Source organism: Aulostomus chinensis, chromosome 13, assembly GCF_037954235.1.
Source record: "Aulostomus chinensis isolate RoL2024-O1b breed Wild chromosome 13, RoL_Achi_v1.0, whole genome shotgun sequence".
NCBI lineage: Eukaryota > Metazoa > Chordata > Actinopteri > Syngnathiformes > Aulostomidae > Aulostomus > Aulostomus chinensis.
The window spans coordinates 9,184,944-9,201,573 of NC_141332.1; the positions used below are offsets into that span (position 1 = coordinate 9,184,944).

Below are 16,630 nucleotides of genomic sequence, written 5' to 3' on the forward strand. Positions count from 1 at the left end.
TTAGGCTCAAATCTTTTTCCATTACTTACATTTTCTAAATATCAAGGGAAATTCAAAGGAAATAGCTGAGTTATAGCCTACTGTTTACATAGGGAGAGGACAATTCAGGGAAAAGGATAAACAAGAGAAACTTGGAGTGCATAATAAAATTGCAGACAGGCAAGCTGGGCCACTAAACTCATTTCCAAGTTGTTTAAACTGACCCTTATAAAACACAAGAAAGTTTTTTAATAGATCTGGTAAAAGGCCGTGCATCAGAGATGCAGGACTGTGAGTGGAGAAGGTTGCTGAATATGTGTGTAATTGTCTTTTTCCCTCCGTTTCCGAGGTGTGAAAGGGAATGCAGGGTTGCTCTGGGGTGTCCCAGGGAGAGGCGATTGAAGCGTCAGTCACAACTGCCACACAGAGCCCCGGCGCGCTGCAAATCCCAGGACCGGCCCTCGTGGGCAGAGGGGCCGGGGCCGGGCCTGGGAGCAGCAGGACGCCCATAGGCCCTTTCTTCCAGCTCCTCTCACCAACACAAGGAGGACCGGGGCCATGCTGGGAATTTGCTTAGAAAAAGCTGAGCCAAGACTTGGCAGAATGGGTTAACGGAGGCAGGCAGGCAGGCAGGCAGGCAGGCGCGCACGCGCACACACACACACACACACACACATACACACACACACACACATTCACTCTGACACACACACACACACATTTAAATGCTTTTGGGGCAGTCTAGCCTAGTCTAGCCTGTGGGCATGGTGGGAGAAAGAATAAAATGAAAGACAAATAGAAATTCCAGGTAACAGCAAAGAACACACACACACACACACACAGCGAGAGAGAAAGCAAAAGAGAGAGTGTGTGTGTGTGTGTGGGTGTGTGTGTGAGAGAGAGAGAGAGAGAGAGAGAGAGAGAGAGTGAGAGCGAGAGAGAGAGAGAACCAGAAAGAAACTTCTTGTACTAAACGACAGCAGAAGAGTGGTTTTTGCTCCCGGGTGCCTGGGGAGCCTAATAGTGGTAAAGTCCTGAGGATTAGACACTGTGCCATTTCCATGCTCTCCCTAATAGTCTCCATGTCCTGCCTCTGTATGCCATAGATGGATTATGATGCTTTATAATTAACATGGGGGAGGGGGGGTGGTTACAGACCACCCATCTGCCATGCTGACACACTTACGGGGTATCCCTTGGGAATGGGGGCTGCTACCACTCTATTCCATTACTTTATCATTGTATCATTCTATTATCTTACCACTCCATTCAATTACACCTTCATTCCATTAGTGTACTTGTAACAGTGAACAAAGAGCTCCATGATGATCATTGATGATACCTTCAGAGCTGGTTGGCTGTGGTCATGCTTCTTCCAGTCATCCGCTACCTGGAAAGTGATATCTGTTGCTACAGTGGAAGACAGTGGAAGGAAAGGTTCTACAGTCACTATAGGAGATATTATATTATATTATATTATATTATATTATATTATATTATATTATATTATATTATATTATATTATATTATATTATATTATATTATATTATATTATATTATATTATATTATAATCTACCTCTTCTGGTTTATATGGCTACTGAAACTTGATGGATGGACAGATTCATTCAACTAACTAAAAATGAGTTTGGTGAAGATCTGTGCCCTACGACGCTCCTCCAGTACATCATTTTATATTTCTCGCATAATATCTATACTCTGATTTATTTCTATATTTGATCATAAAAATCATAAGATTTAGAACCATTCTTAGTGCACTTTTATTGCTTCTGCTTGATATTAAGTTATTTAATATGTACATACTTTCTCAGTTCTATCATTATTTTCATTTTTTTAATTTCCGCTACTTCTTTTCTTCCTGCCTTGTGTCACCAAACCTCCCTGCCTAAGTATTTTTTTTTAATATTGTGAGCAAAAAAAAAAAAAAAATCATGAAACTTAAATTTCACTGCTGGACTTGGAAAAGGTGGGTGAAAAAAAATTAAGGGTGACAAAAACTTTTTTTTTTAAATCTAGGTATTACTAAGGTATTCATTACTTTGTTCTAGTTTTTAAATTCAAAGACAAAAAAACAAGTAAGTACCTCAAGTTCTTTTTGTTTTCATTCAACTGCTGTTCCCCAGATTAAGAATAACTCTGGGAAATAAACTTTTAAATATCAGAGATTATTATCCAAAACTCTGGATTTGAGCTGAGAAATACCAATAGATGCGTATATGTCAAAAAGTTCAGTAAATTTACAAAATAAGTAAAATATAGCTTATTAGTAGATTTTCAGTTAAAATATGTTCAAATATATTGTGTATTTCAGTGCTGAAAAATCTTTTTTCTGCTAAAATCCAACTTTGTTCAAGAATTTTCAGCAAAACAATGATATTTTTATTTGTCACAAAAAAGTCCTCCTACTTCTATCCGGTCTATTTTTTCCCTGGTGGTATCTGTCATCCACATTCCCCCGTGTCCCAGCGCAGTAAATTTAAACCTCCCCACAAAAGTCTTTGCAGTGCCACAAAGTGGAGGAAAATAGATCCCTGGCTGCCTGTGCGCCGGTGACAACTCCTGATGTCTTGGAGAACTTCTAGTGGAGCTGGCTGTTCAGGTTCCCTGCCCGCTGCTGGGACTGGCATCTGATGAGGTCTGCCTCGGCGGCACAGAGGGGTTCTCTGAGAAAGAGTTAATTCTATGAGGTCAGTCCGGAGGAGGAGGTTGTGAGTTCCCGAGTCGGAGCCACAGGGGTAATGGTTTTAGAGATGGCTGTCACACAGATCCGTTCCACTGTCCAACACCACCGCTGATCTCCACCAATCCCAGCCTGCTCGCTTTTCAATCGCTCAACTTCTCTCTCCATGTCCCCCTTTCTTCTTTTCTCCCTCTCTCTCCACCGCGTACTGACACATGGAAGTAATCTGGGAGCTGTACGCTGGACTGAAAAGATGTGTGGTTGAGCCCAGGGCTGCATTTCAACGCTCTACATTAGCTTCCTTTCCTCTCCTGTTTAATCCCTTTATTTTCAACTGCTCTTATGTAAAAGAACTAAGATGGCAAACAAAAGGCAGATTTTACCCATTCAACTTTCTCCCCACTTCCTGTAACTCTGCATCCCTATATTTTCCCTGGATTCAACTAAAGCGCAGCCGAAGAGACATCTTAAAGGGGAGCTTTCCAGCACCGCGCCTGTGTCTGAGTTTGGCAACGCTGGAGCTGACGGGGACTTCCTCCTGGTTGCTGCCAGCCAGGCCTCTGACTAATGAAGCCGGGTCGCTAACAGCCTGTAAGGCAGCCACTGTTCAGCCACTCCACACTCTTCCAGCGCTCGGCCCTCGACACTTTCACAGGGGCACACTGGCACGCTCCTCACACTTCCTTAATGTTCCACTGAGGCTGGACAAAGAACAATGGCACACTGACATGGACTCTCAGGCTCTCATTCACATCCATAAACTCATACTTGTGCCTTTCACAGGAGCCTGAGTGTTTTTAATAACAGTGTGAACTCATAAATGAACAGAAACTGTACTGGTTTTCAGATTTTGGTTTTTCGAGTGAACACGCAATCGCAAGGACACAATTAAATACAATTACAGTTGTATTTTGTTTCTTTTGGCCCTGTTAGGTTTCTTCAAGTAAGTTTCTTAGCCGAGTGCTGAGTTGTACAGTTTTCTGCGGATACAATAAGTCTACAGACAGCATAAAAAACATCTAAAAACCTCTAACAGTTCAATGTCCCCCACAACAATCCTCGTCATAATTTATTGTAGAACTGCAATAAATTATCATCCAAATTTGAATGAATTTGGATGTTTTAAAGGGAGAGTGAATCGTGAGTTTTAGGGCTGTGCTGCATCATACTGTCCAGCCCAACCCTCACCACTGAGGATACATTTATATCGAAATTTCTCGATACCTGTTTCAATACATCAAAATCGGTTCCTGAACCATGCTTTCTTTTTTGATACAGATCCAAATCCAATTTTAACAAGATTCAAAAAGCAAACTTTACCCTTTACATTACAAGTCTGCAGTGTCAGTTTTGCATTTTTACTCATTCAAAACAGTTTCACAACATGAAAACAGAATCCCATTCACCAAAATGTGGTTTAACTTAAATCGTCTGTTTCAGCTGCTTCAATTTATGTTCCAGCGCACAGGCATTTTTTTTTCACTAAGAACAGTTTGAAAAAAAAAAAAATCAAAACTTGGGGGATTTACTCCCGAGGCAACTTTGAGGCAATTCAGTCCATAAAGGTTCCAAAGATGATGACTGCACCTTTTCATTCCGTGATCAAAATGTGCACTATTGAAACATTGTACTTTTACTGAGATAAAATAGTATTTTAACATTTTCAGTCTTTTACTGGATTAGATTGGATTTTTCAGTCCAGCAAATACCGTTTTGCGTGCGATCTAATTTAGTTTGATGCCTAATTTAAATTCCTGATGTACTTGTTCATTTGATGTATCTGTTTATTTTCAAACTTCTTGTACACATATTATTGTGTGTGAGTGTGTGTGTGTGTGTGTGTGTGTAAAAACTGATAAATAAAATATTTCTAAAGAAAAAAATAGAAATTATTTGATTTGAGTTTGCATGGCTGTGTGCAGATGTGACTTTTGCTCAAAAACATTTAGTGACTGTGGAACTCTTTCCATTTTAACATTTTTATCATGACTGTAAGAAGTCACATGAAAAATTGTGATACAGTTTAATTTCTCTAACACCCCCATCTAATGAATTTGTCCCCAAATGAACATAAAACACTCAGTAATCCCACCTTTTCAGAACTTCCTCAAACTTTTGTGAGACAGAAAGATCTTCATCTAAAGATATTTGAACTTAGAAAAGCTGGGGGGTTTTTTTCAGCTGAAAAGTTTGTTGCGTGTTCAATGTGATGATGCACATCATGAGTCATTTATGCAGAGTCACAAGGATTTTTCTGCCTTATTAGTGCGGTGTCTAACCTCTATTTCGAAGCAGAAGATAAGGCTCAACTGCGGTGGCGTATCTCGATCTGTCTGGTTCTCTATATTTACAGGATTAAAGCAAGCGAACAAAGGGACTTCTGTCTAACCGGTTCTTCAACTGCATTTATTATATCAACATTATAAACGCTGATGTTACATGTTCTTGAACAGAATATTTCCTTGTTTCCTGCCTCGGTGCTCAAAATCCATTTTCTGTCTACCAATTGATCCTTCTAGCAGCGGCCTGTCTTTCTGAGTAATTCATTGCATTCAGCTGTTGTTCCAGTTGTGAGTCCATCTCGAGAATATGTCGTGAAGAAAACCAACAGTAACTCATGTCATGACAACCAACACACGGGGGGGGGGGAGAAAAAAAAAAAGGTAAAAATTAGTTTCAAATGCATCTTATACTAATTTGGGAGCTGAACCGGGTTTTTGTGTGCACGCCTTCTTGAATATAAAGAAACGTACGCACCAATTACACACAAAGGCAATATGATCAGTTCGCAGTGATGTGGCAGCCAAACCACCAGCGGATAAAGTGACTCCATCTGGATTGAAACCATGAGGGAAAAGAAAACATTTTCCCTGAAATATCCTGAAGAGCTGCTGCTACTCCTTTTCTGAGCCCAGGTGCTCTGCGTAGATAACTAAACGAAGAATCTGACTGTACACACACACACACACACACACACACACACACACACACCCCTGAAACAACAGACATGTCGACACAGAAGTGCATGCACACATAAAAGCAAATGCAGCTGTCCTTATAGTGAGACACAGGGTGCCTTTACAGCACCATGGACCAGTTGCTCTCCAGAAGTATGTCTTATTGGTTGGCCCTCTCTCATGCTCTGTGAGTGGGGCTCAGGCTTTAAGTCTTTGCTGTGTGTAATGAGATCTCTATCAGATGGAAACATGATCAGAGTCTAAAGAGGGAGAAAGGGGGGAGAGAGAAGGTGTGTATCGAAGGCGTAAAGGGGGCGAACAGCAGGACGTGGGGCAGGGGAGAAACAAAAACAGGCCTCTGACCCTCTCAGCAGTGACCCTCGCTACAGTGAGCAGGAGAGGCGAGCGGTCATCGGACTCTAAAAGAACCTGACTCTGCTCTAGTCCTCTAGTCCGACCCTGCTCTACAGGTTGTGGCAGTTTCATGTTTTTCAACTGAAATTGTGGTTACATTTACATGTCAGCATTGTTTTTGATCATCACTTTGCAAGCGTCAAAGGTGTTCAGGAACAAGTAACACCACTTACTACAAACAAAGACAGGGCAGAGAAGGTTTTCCACTAATTACCTTGTTAGAAAAACAATATTTTTTGCTGTTACCTTTCTGAAAAGGTTAATTCGTGAAGACATTCTATTTGCATATTCCACTTTAATCTAAAAAAGTGTAGATCTTATTAAACGAAATCCTTTTTGAAATAATTTAAATTGCTAAAAAAAAAAAAAAAAAAAAAGCTTGCTGAATATAACAAAAGTAATCAAATCATCTGAACCTTTATCGTGCACGAACTGGCCGAGTGTGAAACCAGCCAGCTCAGGTCTATGCACAGAATATCAACATACTGTATGCATTTGATGACTGATCAACACAACATACCTCGGTTATGCTATTTTGTGTTATTTTGAGGGCTTCAAAACCCGAGTCAGACGCCAAAAAAATGTCTATAAACCATTTCCAAGCCTCAGCAAAATGCGAGGAGTTCAACATCAGTGCACCAGACTCTTGGCCGGCCTGTAGCAGTTGTCTCACTGTGTTTTTTCAGAGGTGTGTGAGCACCAATGTATTTCAGTCTGCCTTGTTTGTCTCCTGGGCTGCTGCAAACACACTGTGGTGGCTACAGGTCATGAGGTAAATATTAGCTAGGGAGGGTTAGAGGACGTGCAGGACCCACTCATGGCAACCTTGTCAGATTATCATTAAATTGGCATCACTGCAGCATTCCTGAGTACACCAGGAGTGTGTGTGTGTGTGTGTGTGTGTGTGTGTGTGTGTGTGTGTGTGTGTGTGCATGTGTGTCTGTGAGTGTGTGCGCGCGCGCACATTTCTGCACTGCCTCCAGCCAAAGCGATGGGACGTGAACAGTCATAACAAAGTGACATTTTCTGGCATAATCCCACTCAGCTAAATGAGAACTAATCCGATTTACTCCGATCAAATGGTAGACAGTTTTCTACTGAGGCAAGGATGTTGACACATCCAGTCTCCTTCTGCACAGCTTCTCCTCCACCAAAATCCCACTCCTCACCATCTCACTCATCCCACCTAAAATTAAATATCAAAAGGTCCGATACGTCCCGCAGCAGCAGGATGTTTCTTCTTTTCCAGACAGTGATGATCTATGTTGCCTGTTCAAGCAAGCTGGGAGGAAATCAATTAAGCAAACCCTGGTTATTGATAACGCAGGCACTGGAGTTATAGCATCCTCACATGTAAATCTATAACTGCCGGAGCACTCGCAGAGATGCACACACACAAAACCCACACACACCATAGTGGGCCAAACCTGCTGGTTTCCTATACTAAGTCTAATAACTCATGGCCTGTGGGGAGGTGCTGGTATTGTTCTATACAGTGTGTATGCAGTACAGTGTGCAAGCAGAAGGCCAAGGTAATTTATTAGCTGAGGCAGCAGTGCTCCCCAAAGTGGGAACAGGAAGTAAGACATCATAATAAAGTCATCAGATAATATACTGTACATTTCTATAGGCTTCTCTCTGTGTTATCACTACAGAGCAATATAGGCCAGGACCAGGAGATGGATTAAAGAAAACAAACAACGATGACGGATGCTGATTGCTCTACAAGTATTCCTTTTTTTATTGCCCATCAGACGGTGCTGCTGACAGATACATTTCAGAAGAAAAACAGGTTTGTCTTTTGTTATTGCAGAGCCTGCAAACAGCAAGATAATTGCCTATTGTTTTCTGAGCGCAGAGTAGCGGGATAATTAGATTGAGAGAACACTTTGCAGAGTGCATTATTGTTCCACTGTGAACTTTATGAAATATTCGGCCAGGGTGGGGATTTTACAAGGAGGAGAGCGAAGGAACAGATGGAGAAATTATCCTACAATCTCTAAACCAGCGTGGTAACCTTTTAAGACATTCCCTCCAGGTGACATCATCAATCAATAAATGTCTCTTCTTATTACTTTCACTTTTCTGTTTTTGTTTTTTTTTTCCTGTTCGCGTGATGCGTATAACTGTGTAATAGCTGTGTGATGACACCCACTGCTCCATATCCAAATAAAAGCTGATGGACTTTAGTCTTACCATTAAGATCAGGCCACACACACTCCAATGAACATGGCAGCAATATTCATACTCACTGGCTGCACAACGAGCTCCTATGACATCTGACATTTGGGGAATAAATCATGGATTCACTTGAATGGATAAGACCTAGATATAAGCTGCTCTCCATTTCCCCCTTGCTGCTCAAATGAAGGTCAACTCCCAAGCACAAAGAAATACTTTACTTTTACTTACTTTCCAACATCATGCAAATGTGGGAGTCAAGTCTGAGTGGGTGATAATTGTTACCAGAGTGTGTTTTATTATCACCAGTCTGGGCTCACTCTACTTGTTTTGATGGGAATAATAGGATTTTTTAAGTAGAAAGGGGAAAAAAGAAGTCTGGCTTCGGCTTCTTGCTTCTGAGAAACTTGTTGGGGAAATTAAACTGGATCCAAGCAAAGCTCAACTCATTTCAAACTTTTGTTCTGGTGTTATCTGAAACCATCAAGTCACACATTTTTGTGGGAGTTCAGACTTGGAAAGTTTGGATGCAGTGTGGCCCTCCCAGGAGCTGCTTGTGTTCACAGCTAAATGCGCAACACTTGACATGGATAATTGCTTTATATTCATTCCGCCATAATAGTCCGATTAGAGGACGTTATATAAAAGCACAGAAAAGGACAAACTCACACACACACACACACACACTCATACATGGAGTAAAGCCTTACATCAAGAGCACAAATATAAAATTGATATAGAAGGACCATCTATTATCATTAATATTTAACTGGGCACCACTATTATATCAGCATTTAGTGTAGGGAAACTCCCACTTGAGAAATAAATCAACGCCTGCGGCGCATGAATGACAATTAAACTAAATAATTTCCTCAGATAAGTGCGTTTAAGAAAACATTTATGCACGCAACTTTTCTTTCATAGTCCTCCATTACGCACACACCCAACCAGTTTGACATGCTTGACCACATAAAACGGGGGACTTACTTGGGATTTTGCGAGCTCCATATGATCGTCTCCAGCGATTTAGCCGAAGGTAACGCCGACCTGCACATTAAAATAAAAATCCATAGGTAATACTTCCAACAGACGAGTCCCGCCATTCTGAGAAATGTACAAGACAGTGAGCCGATAACTCCGAGCGCCTGGCAGCCGTTATGTGTGGTTCGCCCGGTGGGAAGGTGAGCGTCGATCAGTCGGGAGCATGTGAGGTCGATATCAGATACATGTCCTTGTGTCCGACTTCTTCAGATCTGCTTCAGACCCTTGTGTCCTTGGCTGAACTGTACGAGAGACGGTCTGGATGTGGAGGAAACACAGCGTCCTGGTTGACCTGTGGCTCAGACAACAAAAGCCCACCTTTTTTCTCTCTCGCTCTCTCTCTCTCTCTTTCTTGAATAAACGGAGAAAAGATGCGGGATGAAACAGACTGTTGGAGACACGATCCGGCGCTGCGGCTGCCGACTGCTGCACCGCGTCTTTGTCAAAGCCCCCTTGATGCCGCTGTCTGTACCTGTCGCTGTATCGAGCCTACAGATGGCCACATTCATCCATCAGTCACAACTCCGCAGCACGCTGGCGACCCCCGAGCTCCACTTCTTCATTCCAGTGTTGTCTCTCGCCCCCTCCTGCTATTCTTCCTCTCAGGAACAGAGTTTCTAGTTTAAATATCCCTCCCGGCTCTGCTCCCCTCCGCGTGCGCTCCTGCAGGGTCGCCTCTAGTCCAACTCGGGCATGTTGTTGCGTGGCCGGTAAATACTCCCCCGTTGTTTACCGCAACCGGGACACACGGTGCACCACACAGAAATGTTAGACCCGATCACTGCAACTCACTCGCTGGCTGAAAAAAATCCCCTCGTCAACATTTCCATGCCGGTATGTTTTTCTAACCGTCTCATAAACTCTGCGCTCCTGTGCGTGTGCGTATGTGTGTGTATGCAGCAGCTCAAGCCCAACTGTAACCGGAGCTGAGGAGAGAGCGCGGGGAGGACCAGCCCACTAGAAGCCGCGGCCAATCACAGCGCTCTGTCCGAACTTGGAAGCAGGAAGCGTCTATGGGGACGTGGAGGGGTGGTTGGCTGGTTGGTGGATATAGAGAGAGAGAGAGAGAGAAAAGAAGGGTGGTGTGTGTGTGCGTGTGTGTGTGTGTGTGTGTGGGGGGGGGGGTGTTATTGGGTTGACCCGTTGCATATCCACTCCCACCACCTCGGGCCCGAGCCATCGACCCAAATTGAAATGGACTTTGGAGTTATTCGTCATACTGAAAGCAGTGGTGAGGAAAATGAGCCTGATAGGCTGCTGGACTGTGCGTAAAAGTGCTTACACGCACGAAACTTTGGCCCCTCTAAACTCTCAGTAACATTCTGTCATAACATCCCTTTACTGGTCTGTCTTGTACAGGAGGTAATAGTTATGGCACCATTAATGTAATTCTCTGAAAACAAGCTTTCTTTTCCTCTGAATAGTTTGACTGGATTACAGTAGCTGTTATTTTAGTCCTATCCCTCCTCTCTTTGAAGGGAATGATGATTAATGGTCTCTTTGGATCTCTTTCTAGTTGTCCCCTTGTGGGATAATGAACTGCATGAGAACTTAGTCTCCAGTGTGTGGAGACAATAGGCGGTTGGTAGCCTATAGTCATTGGGCCATTCACTCATTGAGGAAGAAATGCTTGACACATAATTGATCATGTCCATGTCTGTGCCCCCTTTGTGTTTGTGTGTGTGTGTGTGTGTGTGTGTGTGTGTGTGTGTGTGTGCGTGCGTGTGAGAGAGAGAGAGGATGTGTGTTTCTGAGCAAGGCAAAGGAGTTTCTCTTAATTTTTTGTTTCTTTTATTCAATCAATGCTGCCCCCTAATGGTAGTAAGGACTTGCCTCTAGAAATTATTCTTTATTACATCCTATATTGCTGTCAGGGCAGTAAATAAGTGTGGAACATTAACCTGACAGCTCAGTATCACACTCAAATGTGTTTATAGCATGTGTGTTTGCGTGTGTGGGAGCGAGAGATAAGAGGGGGCACTAAGGTTGCAGTGCCCATGGCTGCATGTTGAGGAATCTTGCCAGAAACAATCACTGTGTCGTCATAGTAACTGCAAATGCAGGCTGGTTGCCACAGAGCTGGCATGTCCCATCTGAAGATTTAGGCTATGTGATATCTCACTGGCCAATCACACAGTCATAAATCGATACCTGATCTGCTGCAAGCCAATGAAACACATTTTGTGCACAACTTAGACGAGTACAGCTGCAGCCAAATCTGACGCACCAATACAAACATGGCTCAGGGGAGGTAATCGCCAACAAGTTGTTTTGTAATAAAAAACAACAACTTCGTATTATACAGAGATTTGCCTGAGGAAGCACTAAAAATTAAACTTTTCGCGACAACATCATCTCCATTTCAAGAGGATTTAGATGTAGAAGATAACAGTGTCCACATATGCAGAGATGACTTGCTCATGCTCAGTTACACTACCAGACCTATGAAACTGTGGCATTATCAAGGAATGAGGTCATCATGTTAATGTGTATAGGTGGCTGTGATTAGTGCGTCTATAAATAGCTTGAATGTACTTTGTTACCACAGCAGCTCACACAGAGGCGCTCCTTGTAAAGCAGGGCTGTGACAACGGAGGATTTTGATCTTTCGTTGTTTGTTTTGGTGAATCAAGTAGAAAATCTCAGAAAATTGTGAGGATGCAGAGCCCAAGAAGGCATCATTAAAACTGTATTTTTCAAACAAGTGCACACGATCCTCATTAAGCTCAAAGCTGCCAGGTAAGTCCCTCTGTTGTGTATTTCACAACATATGGAGATGGTATAAGTGGCAACATTCCCGTGCTGCCAGGAAGATGCACACTGAGCATGCTCTCTGGACAGGCTTGTGCTGGCCACGCTCTCCAGTTAGCTCTCCGCTAGCTTGAATGCGGATTAACAATGAAACAATGCGTCTCCTCTAAACTTTCCAAGTTTTAAACATGCAGTTTTTAACTCTGTCTTGTCATCTCAGTTTCCAAAACCTTGTAGTTCCTCCTCTGTATATTCTGTTGAAAATAAATCAGTTTCAGGATCTTGTTTTTTCCCAAAGTAATTATCATCCTCTCTTTGGAAGTCATCCATGATTTGTTATTACCAGTCTCTTCTCTAGTCATCAACACACCTTTTTTTGTTGATAGAAGTTTTGAGGTGTCAATTTTATAATGTTATTCCATAGTCAATGTTTTGAATGGCCCTAAGTAGGCAGAGACTGTTTTGTAGAAAGGTGACAGTGACAGAGGCCGACCTGCCTGACCACTACCATTCATTGTGCGAAGCTGACTAGCAGTCAGCTGGTCTCAGCTCACTAATGCACACACAGAGGAGAGAAGAGTATCTGTCCTCATGTCTAACTGTGGTGAGGATATATAAGAACTGTTTTCCTTTAAGGTTCTTGTGTTTCCCATATAAAAAGCAGCATGTCGTATCTTGGTATTCGGAGAGCTGGAGTGGATCATTTTTCTTGATTGCTGACTAAAAGGATCAGCTGATCATGACAAACATTATATATCATTTTCTATTCTGATTGTTCAGAGGCTCTAAAGTGGAGACTAGCGAGAGACTCGTTGTGGCTTTTGTTTCCCTCTCAAGATGAACCCTACTGCCAAGGACATAGTTTTTTTCCAATCTGATATTTACACTTAGCAAACACTGAAACCATGACATCAACATTCTGGGATGAAGCTGCTGCGGGCCTGAAGTCAATCCAGCAACCTCACAGTGAAAATAAATCACGATATAAGTGGCTTCCTCATGCTTTTAATCTGCCTTTAATGAAGTCTGGAACATTTCCCTCTGGTGTGGCTCCATGACACTGCCGTGATCTACAGGCCAGGCCAGAGACCAGAGGCTGCGGCCTTGCTGGAGGTTTGTGAGCTTTGGCTTTAATTCGACCGATGGATCCAGGTATGAGTGGAGCCTCTCGGCATGCACGGGGTCAAGTGGTTAACCCTGGTTATCTGGAGAGGACAAGGAACATGTGACACCGACGTTCCAGCTGCAATCAATATCCAACAGCCATTAACCAGACAACACATCCTCAGAAACACACAAAAACGTATAGCAGCACGCATTTCCCGTCTGTCTCAAGCAGAGTGAAGTGTTCTCTGCTATTATAGTGAAGGATACACCAGGGCGTAAACAACAAGGATACGCTCCAAACACTGAAAGAGTGGGAACATTCTGTTAATGTAAACGAACTATTTTCGGAGGCTGATACTTGAAGGTTGTTGAGCAATTCCCTCTGCTTTGATTTGACTGTAACAGCGGGCCAAACACAACAGCTGGGGCATCTGCAGACATACATTTCCTGTTTGCAGCGCGCTTGATTGCTGTCCAGACGTCTTCCTCCTCTCTCTTGTTTCATTGTGTACCTCCTTCACTCATCTTATGACTGACAGGAAACTGACTACAGACAAATAATTTGCAATAAGTATGTCCTCGTCATTTTCAAATTCCAGCAGGAGCTGTGAGCAAAAACCCCCTCCCCTCTTCCTCCACCATATCAGTAATTATGCCTGATAACAAGCCAAGACAATAAATGTTTTATGTAACCACCTTTGTCTACATATAAACATGTTGGGATCTTGATAACAATCCTGATTAGTAGCTGCTCGGGAATCTCCTATCTTACCTCACCACAGCTCCCCGCCATTATACCACTTTAGACTCTCAGATGAGATTAGAATGTGAAAAGAGAAATGGTTCTTTGAAGCATCAAATCAAAGAACTCAGTTCTTGCAGGGGGGAACAGAAAAAAAATGGGCAGAAAGTTAGGACACGCACGCACACAGACAAACAAACACATATGTTATTAACTCGCTGTGATTATTTGTTAGCGTAAACTGCATTTTGTCATCCCATGGCCTGGGGGGTTTAGAGAAGAGCTAAACTGATGGAGAGAATATGCCAAATGTTGGCCGGGGGGGGGTTCTGTCCATTCTAATAGAATTACAAGCCTCTGATAGATGAGTCTTTTTCCTCCAAGGCTACTTGTCAGTCAAACATTAGGTCACACTCAGCTCCAAGATGGGTGGGAGAAGAAGGGGAATAGAGGGGGCTCAAGGCTCCGAGAAGAAAACGTCTGGAGAGGTGCCTCACTCCCTGCCAAGAAAGGAAGGGCAACAAAAGTGAAAAAGGGTTAGGAGAGTGAGGGAATGAGAGAAAGGAGAGAGGGTGGGAGCCGGTGAAAGAGAGTGGAATGAGTGGAGAGAAAGAGGGTGGGGGGTTAAAGAAAGAGGAGAGAGCGAGAAGGGTACAAAAGGGTGCATTTGAATCCGCTCTAATTAAGGTCCGCGTGATGGACAGGACCTGCGGACGTGCCTTCTTTTCTTCTCGAGTGTGTGGAGGGACGGTGTGATGATGGGAGGGGCCGAGCTCTAGTAGAGATGTCTACTGCCAGCAGCCTGAATGGGACAAAGACCTGAATAGAAACTTCAAAGAGGCCGTGAGCTCACCCCCGCCCAATCTACCCCCCCCACACCTCCTTCACAGTCCCTTGGCTGTGTGATGGTCAACAAGCTCCTACTCAAGTGGTGTGCTTGTGTGTGTGTGTGTGTGTGTGTGTGTGTGTGTGTGTGTGTGGTGTGACTGTTTTCCAGTGTGTTATTTTCTGACTGCTACATGCATTTCTTGGCAGCTACGTGTGCAGTGTGGATTTCAAAGTGTGTCTTTCTGCCCGTGCGTTATTTTGTCTTGCGAGGATGTGTGTGTTGGCTTTAAAGAGCAGACTGCAGGATGCAAATATAATTGGAGCAGAGGATCTGACTCATTGCTTTCCCCCTCTGAACTGAGCGCTGGCTCTCTTTGGTGGGATTGGAACTGGAACAAGTAGCCCACAGAGCTGACGTGTTGAAGAAATGATTGTTGCTAAATGATACAGAGGGATTTTGCGTCTAATTTGATCCCTGCGTCCTCACTGATTTTGGCCTGTGTTATGATCTTGTGGTGTGCGTCATCTAATTCTATTTGGCTTGGGCTCAGGGTGGCTAATGATCTCCCACTTATCACCCCTTCCTTTCTGCCGTAGATACTCCTCAAAGTGTCTCTTCCAGCCACACTAACAGCCTCCCACGACTCCGCTGATGGCTGCAGAGAATCGTACTGGGCCCCCTGAGAAAAACAGGAAGACCTGGGGTGATGGCCAGGGCAGGCGGAAAGATAAGATTTGTTGCATGTGTGAGCCCATGTATGTGTATGTGCGTGCTTTACAAAGGTATCTGTCCTTTCAAAGCCCACTTGGACCAGTCAAGAGTCAGGTTAGGCTCCAAAGCCCCCCGGGATCAACATACCATTGTTGCTGCCTGGTGTCGCTGACATGTCCTCAGTGACATCATCACTTGGGAACACTGGACAGATGATTCATCTCACTTCAGCGCTTAACTGAATTGAAGAGCCATTAGAGTCGACCTCTAATCAGAGTACAGAATAAAGTAGCTCCAACAACCTTATCCGTGTTCCCTTGTTTCCCCTGGCAGGTGCGGCACAATAGCCAAGGTTCTATTTATATTCTAAGATGTAGTTATAACTGTGCCAGTAGAGGAATACCCTTTACTTCAAATCGCTCCATCTTTAGCAGCCGTCATCTCTTTCTTGGAAAATATGAAGCACAGAGAAGCACCCTGAGACAACCTTATCTCGAGATACGTTATCTGTCTGTCTGATTATGTCATATGTTTCCAAGTGATTCTTAGCTGCTATAAATAAAGCAGCCGGAAAAAAAATTCCTCTAAGTTTGTAGCATATCGTGCCCACATACCAGGTGTTAAACAAAGATGCTAGCATACGACAAAAAGGAAAGCACTGCAGAATGCACAAACATATACCTTTACCCACCCAAAGATAAACAACTAAAAAAACGCAGTCGAAACCTTAAGAGACAAACCCCTAAATCTGAGAATGTCCTTGTTAGTAAGCAGCCGAGGGTACACGAGGGCTCTCAGCCGCATCATCAAAGCCTCTGCAATTACTCCCTAGCTCCCCCACTCTGGCATAAATCTGCTCTTATCTCGACTCGCTGCAGGATCAGGGAATATCAGCTCCAGCATCTGCTCCATCTACAAACCCGGCCACTAAAAGCACAACAAAGTGGCTCTGCAGGCATAAATAAAGGAAGGAGGGGCACCGGAAGGAGAGAGCGAGACACGGAGACGGGTGTGTTCCTGCTTGTCTTATTATTTGCCCACCTTGCAATCAGGGCTGGGTGTTCACAAGGACCTCACAATATGTCTCAGGAAATGGTGTAGCACGAGCTATTGCGACATAGTATAATAGATACCGCAACTTTCTACACAATTAACCAAACCTTTTAAAAATAGAGCTGCAAATACAACTTGCTGTGTAGCACCCATTTGTATAATAATA

General features: G+C 43.5%; 1 protein-coding gene across 1 annotated transcript in view; it reads right to left on the reverse strand.

The window, feature by feature from the left end:
• Nucleotides 1-10,160, reverse strand: part of efnb1 (ephrin-B1) — a 57,861-nt gene extending 47,701 nt beyond the window's left edge. The window contains exon 1 of the mRNA XM_086223056.1: nucleotides 9,218-10,160. Within this exon, the coding sequence (XP_086079182.1) occupies nucleotides 9,218-9,333 (116 nt within the window). The 5' untranslated portion in view covers nucleotides 9,334-10,160. The remainder of the gene's footprint in view (nucleotides 1-9,217) is intronic.
• Nucleotides 10,161-16,630: the final 6,470 nt, after the last annotated feature.